General features: G+C 51.6%; 1 protein-coding gene across 1 annotated transcript in view; it reads right to left on the reverse strand.

Annotated features, from left to right (window-relative positions):
- The window catches only part of LOC100907793 (erythrocyte membrane protein band 4.1 like coracle), an 8,774-nt gene extending 1,980 nt beyond the window's left edge, over positions 1 to 6,794 (reverse strand). Inside the window, exons 1-8 of the mRNA XM_029111056.1 lie at positions 6,627 to 6,794; positions 5,861 to 6,049; positions 5,370 to 5,602; positions 4,713 to 5,233; positions 4,081 to 4,137; positions 2,960 to 3,126; positions 2,553 to 2,654; positions 1 to 1,404 (exon numbers count right to left, since the gene is read on the reverse strand). Coding sequence (XP_028966889.1) covers positions 1 to 1,404; positions 2,553 to 2,654; positions 2,960 to 3,126; positions 4,081 to 4,137; positions 4,713 to 5,233; positions 5,370 to 5,602; positions 5,861 to 6,049; positions 6,627 to 6,794 — 2,841 coding nt within the window. The remainder of the gene's footprint in view (positions 1,405 to 2,552; positions 2,655 to 2,959; positions 3,127 to 4,080; positions 4,138 to 4,712; positions 5,234 to 5,369; positions 5,603 to 5,860; positions 6,050 to 6,626) is intronic.
- Between the last annotated feature and the right edge of the window lie 223 nt (positions 6,795 to 7,017).

The raw sequence follows: 7,017 nt of genomic DNA on the forward strand, positions 1-7,017 counted from the left end.
AGTCTCGTAGCTCTTTACGACTGCGGACTTGGGCGTGGCGTAGTATTCCTCTTGCGGTGGGGAAGTTCGGCTGTCCGAGCCGCGTTGATACGTCCTTGTGGAGGTGACCGGTGGATTGGTGATCGAAACCTTGCGTTCGGCGCTCGTGTCCAACCTCCCGGTCACCACACCAGCGGAACTCGGCGGTCTTTCCTGCCTGTACTCCTCGAAAGATTCGTCGCTGCTCTCCTCTTCACTGCCGCCACTGGAGTCGATGTCCCTCTGGGATGAAGGCGTGACGGCCCCCGGCCTGGATGCGCCTTTCGGTTTCTGTGCGATCGGGGGCTTGTTCGGTGGTGACGTGGTCGTCAGCCCGCTCATCCCGGAGGACGTAACGGTCCTAGGGGCGGCGGTGGGTCGTGAGTAGATTGAATCGCCACCGGCTGTCTTTGTTGGCGATGTCGGTGGCGTCGACCCGAAACTTCTCGACATCGAGTCGTTCAGGCTGGAGGAAGACCGGTCGTGAGCAGAGGACTGCTTGAGGATGGATTTCGTCGGGGCACCGCTCGGCGAATAGGTGAACGCAAGACCTTTCTCGACCTTGGACTTGTCGCGGTCAGGCGACGTAGGCGAAACGGTCTTGTCTCTGCCCTGCTGCTCCGTGTAGGTGAATCCTCGGGACAAACCAGCGCTTGTCCGACTAGATCTTTGTTCGTCGTCCGCTTTGACTTCGTACATGTACTCCTTGGTGTAAGGGGTGGCCTGCCTAAGGAATCCCCCACCCGGCCGGGAGCCCTCGATGGGACTCGAGGTCCTCTCGGGCTGTTGGTGACCGGGGGCGACCCTGGGCCCTCCACCGCTCGGCCTCGGCGTACTTGTCACGGGATGCTCGTCGGTGTCCTTCAAAAGATGCAAACTGCTTAGATTCTCCTTCCGGTTGAGGGCGTGATGCGAATGCGGAGAGTCGGACTCTTCCTCGAGCGTGTCCATCCGCTCGGTGCTCCGGTCGAGCTCGTTCTTCACAACCTCCTGATCGGCGAGGGCCGGCAGGGGAGTCGTGTTGATTTGACCTTCGGAGTGGATGTGTCGAAGGGGTGGGCGACCTTTCGCCCGAGCGCCCGTCATCGTCGGATCGACGGACACCGTGTGGGTGAAAGGTTCTCTCGCAGAACGGCTCTTGGGACTGTCGTCGCCGTTGTTGAGCTCGACTTCGTCAGCACGGCGGTTGTCGACTCGGTGGTCGATGCGGTCGGCGCTTACGACGCTATCGACAAGATTGCCGTCAGATTGGCTCAACCCCACCTGCGGTTGTCCTCCGTCTTGATCGTCGCAAACGTATTCAGCCGAGTCTTCGACGGAAGATCCCATGTTGTTGTCGCGCACGGAGGTCCTCTTGAGTTTAGTGAGTGTGATACCAGTTCCGTCCTGTGTTTTTGGTTTGGCAGGCGCAGGGCGAAGTAGCATGCACAACGACGCGGGCAGACATTACAAAGTAAAGATGTGACCGTGTGGTTAGCACACATCCGACGATAGGGTTCATTAGGCGATGGATGTACGGTCAATCAACCATCCAATCAACGACAGGAGTCAGTTCAAGCGTCATGCAGCGGGGGGTTAGGAAGGGAAAAATTCGAAAAACAAGCTGTTAGTTTTTAGTTTCGGCAACTTTGAAATTTCGTCCCTCGATATCTCTACTGATGTATAGATTCTGAATTCTACGAACAGTATTTTGAAATCCTAGAGGTGTATAGATCTCTGCTACGGGTCTCTACGATCATTGCTACGCTCATCCAGTATGGTTGCGACGTATAACCGTCTTAAGGCTTGGGGCGAGCTCGGAGTCTAACTTTTGAGCAGTCGTCAACCGATCATCGGTAAGGGGAGAATGGATCGGGAGAATTCCGGGAGAGAAACATGTGAATCGAAATCCGTAGAGATGGAAAAATGAATGTGGGATTCGTTTATGATAGACCATCATTCCACCCGAGAAGTACACAGCGAAAGAAATTCACAAGACAGGAAAGAGGAAACTCGTTATGATGATCGCTCAGTGAGGCTCATGCGATCATCATAAGAAGGAACGCCTGCGAGTTTCGGAGACTGCGGTCACTCAGGGAGGTTATCGGAATTCCTGCGCAGATAGGGCGAATTCGTGTATCTGAGCGGGTACTTGTGAGTCGGTTCATAAGCCCCCTTCAACGTACACCCACTGCAGCCCGGTTTTTCAACACCGTTAATCATGTCATCGGTCAGAGAGCGGATCGGGGAGAAGGTCATGAGGGGAGTATACAGGATCGATATGGAGGTGGAGGAGGAGAAGAGAGAGGAATAAGGTGGTAAGACGAGGGTTCGATCTCAAAGACCCTGAAGTCACCCAAGTGGTGAGTGGTGCCGATGTTTTTCTTCCGGTCGCCGAACGTGTGCGCCCACCGGAATTTATCAGGCTGACTAGACATGAACGCAGTTCACCGACCATGAGGGGAGCAACGACCAGAACGACGAGAGCCCTAACGACCTCGGAATCCTTCGATAACTGTAAGAAGGCGCATTTCTCACCATCGAAAACCACTTACGTCTTCAACCTGGGATCTCCTGGCAGGATCCTCGTGCTGGCTCCGTCTGTGGGCTCCTTTAAGATCCATTGGCAACATGACTGCCACTCCACCGATTGGTTTCTGCGCACGAATGAACCTTGTGAGCGCTCGCTTTTCTTCGCGAGTCATTAATTACGAGAGAGGCGGGAATGTTTTTCAATTGAATGTTGTGCGCTCCAACCCACTCCTCACCGAATGAGTCGATCGAATTAATTATTTACAGGCTTGAGGCAGACGCGCGCATCCCATAGCTTTGACAATATCGACTGGTGAGTGCGTCGACGATTAGTCGTTCAACTCGGAATTCCCTCAAGCCGAAATGCCCTCGGGCAGGGCAGGCCAGAGCGAGGCTCGAGCAATTAGTGGAAGCCTGAACGAGAACCTACCTTGTTCTTTCCGTAACCTTCACTTTCGGTGGGCGAGATGAGTTCTCGGTCGTTTCGAGCTCTGTCCAACTCGTGTTTTTCCAGTCGATCATCCAGTCCAGAAGACGTGAGTCTCTCTTGACTACGGGTAGCTCTATCGGTGGATCTTCTACTGGGCAACGTGCCACCTAAGGAATGAAGTTTAGGGTAATGATCTCCGCGGCAATCTCCGAGAATCACCTCCGTAGAATATTCCTTTCGACATAAAAATTGAGCTCCGAGCTCCTCTGAACGTATTGAGATCCATTCACGGATCAGCCATGGGTACGGTCGCGGGCTTCCCCTGCGCAAAAGTAGCGAGGAAGAGGCGAAATGGATGTCCACCGTGGCTCTCCCCGCACGAGGCAAAAGCGGGACGGAACGCATCCGCCATGTCAGTCACCAGAGGACTAGAGAGCATCCGAAGTGAGATTTTTGTCCGTATCCCGGTTCGGGAATCATCACAATCAGTTCGCGCGGTGACGTGGTCGTCAGCGAGAGACTAAAGCCCGTCTCTCAATACATCTGATCGTATTCGTAATTCGCGATTCGCTGACGACTTTCGAGCCCCCAGGCCTTTAAATATTCGAGTATACTCATTCCTGACTAGAGTGTTTCGCAGAAGCCCGATGAAATTGAGTTTCAGGAGGTTTCGCTCCGTATTGGTCGCCTTGATTCCCTGATCATGTTCAAGGCTCCCCCCACCTCCCCTTGACAGAACATCAATAAACATCAAACCAACAAACGAACACACTCAGGAAACAGATGATTCACAACAGGCTAACATCGAAGGAGTACCATGTTTATACATGCCACTCGTTTGAGTCGGTGCCGGAAAGGATGAATCGGGAGATAATGCTCGACGGATGATCATTGATTGGAGCATGATCAATGATTGGAAGGCGGAGTTCAATGATCACGAAGGAATGATCGGGGCTCCGGAGAAGAGGGCATTTACAATGATGGATACAGAGATTCTCGAACTTCCATATCCGAATAATTGGGAGGTTTGAAAATAATGCGGAGAGGGATCCCGTGTAAGCGATGTCCGAGTTTATGTAGATTTCGGGTTGTGTTTGCGATGTTGTGTGGGAATATCTCACCTGCAGACATTGTCCGTTCATCAGAGAGTCTATCCTTACTGGAAGAATTACTGAGCGCTGCAAAGAACGATCGCAACGGGTGTGAACGATGAGGAGAACCATAATGAGAGAAAATTAAGGGAACGGAACTCATCGGAGGAAAGCATTTATTCGGAAAGAAAGGAAGCGGCAGGCATTCATCCGATGATGGATGTTGAGGACTACAAAAATGTCAGGACAGTGACGACATTCGACAATGACAACAACAGCAATGATGAGGGAAACGACACTGATGATATGTTCTCTCTTCTATTCCGACGGAAAATGGCGTCAGGCACATGCAAAACTCGGGCACAGCACACGGCAGAGCAATCAGGCGTCACTACCTCTATATCGTTCATGGTCACCATCTTGTTCATTCATCATTTCTCAGAATAGTCAAATCACTCCATTGTGATGATAATAGGTATTATGAGTATATATATTAATGATAATGATGATGGTAATAGTAATAGCATTATTATTATTATTATCGATAGGGCCATCCTCTAGAGAGACGAGACGAGAACGAGCAGGCGTACGAGCTAGCGAGCGAGCAAGGGTTCGAACGCGGGGTTTCAACAAGCAGTTTCAAGACGCAGAAAATTACTTACGATCCATGCTCCTCGAGGAAATACGCTTGTTAGACAGAGTTCTTTCAAACGACGGAGGCGGCCGGTCGATCTTCAGGCTCATCATCCGCGACTGGTACTGGGTTCTACCGGAGTATCGGAACTTGGACCCGAGACGCGGTATCAGCAGTCGCTGTTTGGGCGCCGGTTCGGGCGACATCAGACGGAAAAACGTGTGGTGTTCGACGCACGTTTTCCAAAGCCGCTTCGCAGCGCGGTGGTTGGCCAGCTTGAAACCAATCGTGCTTTCGAATTGTTCGAACTCGCCGGGACGGACTTTGATGTAGAAGTTGTTCCGCTTGTAGGATATCTTGAGAATTTTCGGCCACGCGAATCGGTTGATCCGCAGCCGATCTCTGTAGACGAGCAAGCCAGTTGCACATACTCCTAACATGATATCGACGCCTTCGTAATCCTTGGCGGGATGGAAATCCACACCATACATCGCCAATTTACGGGCATTGTCGAGGTAGTTCAGCTCGGCTTCGGCGGGCGTCTGACCCCTGCGAGGAACAAGAACAGATTGCGTCGTGAGCCTGATCCGAGCCTGGAGGAATCCGGATACGGACACAGAAGGGAAATGAATACATACGCAGTCATAACAGCATGCCTTGCGAGGTCGATCGACCGAGTACTCACTTGCGCTGACTGTGCAATTCGACGACTTTCTCCTCCAACTCGGGAGTCTGGTTCGGGGCGAACCGACACGAGCTCAAGTAGTCTTTGCCCATTTCATCGGGATCGTAATCTCCCAATTCTGCCTGAGCCAAATACGAACCAAGGACGGCGTGTGTCACGAAAGAGCATGGCAGCTTACCACTAACAATATCGTCGCGCACCTGAAGACACAGCTGGTAACGCGTAATATCCTCCTGAAAATTTGATCAGAGTCGGAGTCTATCCGTGTTTCTATGCGACACGAGGATGAGGAAGAGCCTCCCAAGGACTCCCGGAACCATCGCAGCGATAAATAGCGTTCGCGAGGGTACGCGAACGGCCGCGGAGCCGTGATGATGACGGTCGAGAATTGAAAGGAATGTTCCTGACGATTTTTTCCACATGCGTGGTCCGTCAGTGCCTGCACAGGACCGAGTTTTCGTTCCGATGGGGAAAATCAAACCGCGACTCACCTGTAGCAGCGAGGGATCGGGCGGATAGAATTTCACTTCGAAGTTGAGCGTCCAGGGACACGCCTTGATCTGTTTTGCAATCCTCTTTTCGAGGTTGACCCAGTTCCGGACATCCTCTGCATCTCGGTACGTCAGACCGAAATAATCTTTTTCCAGAAGGTTCAACGAATCGCAGACCATATCGAAAAGCTGTAATCGACGAGCTAAATCAGAGAACGGCCTAAACACCTCCGGATGGTGTCCGAGTTTTTCACGCGTAGTTATCATACATATGAATGGTGGGCTCGCTCAATCGCTATGCATATATGTGGCCGTCCATATTAGATCCCTGCTCAATCGAGCTCACGGTTCTCGCTCGCAGAGACTCGCGATCAAACGCCGCGCTCGTCGGCGGGCGATGAGAAAGAAAAGAACGAGTCGCTTGGCAGCCCTGTGAAATATTCACCATTCGCTGTTTCCCCGCACTTGTTTCATAGCGAGCTACCCCACCCTAACCTGGTGCATATGCAGCATTGTGTAGTTCGCAGCTCGAGTAAACAAGACGCGGGAGTTCGCGTTTGACTGAGAAAAGTTCTGAGCCCGGAATCATGACCCTTCCTCTACAGAACTCCAAATATTCCGGGAAACAGGAGCTTCATGAGATCGACCATAATCAACGAGCGTAAGGATTCCGTCACCTCGAGATTTTGTCAGCCTCGTTGAGGGAGATGGAAAATCACGAAGATACCCACGTGCATGAAGTGGGTAAATTAATCAGGAGACTAACCTGTTGTCCCTTTGCTCGTTTGTCGATTTGCGCCTCGTAGTCGGATCCATCGAGAAGACGAACGCTGCAAGTGATACCTTGTCCTTTCTTCGGCGAAGGGTAAGCTTGCATCTTCTCCTTCCTGATGGAGGCAGGGGTTGTCCTACCATCCTCGTTTTCGTCAGCCATGCTCATGACTGGAGCAGAGATTTCGCAATTATTCTTGTTCGAATAAAAAACGATTCGTCAGACGTTCCCTTGTCGCACGTAGTCATCAACAATTTTTCTGAAAAAAAAGAAATCCATAAAACGGGGGATCGAACGACGAAAATACGAGACGGATTCACTCGTCGTGAGCGAATAACTATTCTCCGAATCCACCGGAGAACTTCTTGATGCTCTATGAGAATTT

The sequence above is a fragment of the Galendromus occidentalis genome, unplaced genomic scaffold (assembly GCF_000255335.2).
Source record: "Galendromus occidentalis unplaced genomic scaffold, Mocc_1.1 scf7180000077213, whole genome shotgun sequence".
In the NCBI taxonomy this organism is placed as follows: domain Eukaryota; kingdom Metazoa; phylum Arthropoda; class Arachnida; order Mesostigmata; family Phytoseiidae; genus Galendromus; species Galendromus occidentalis.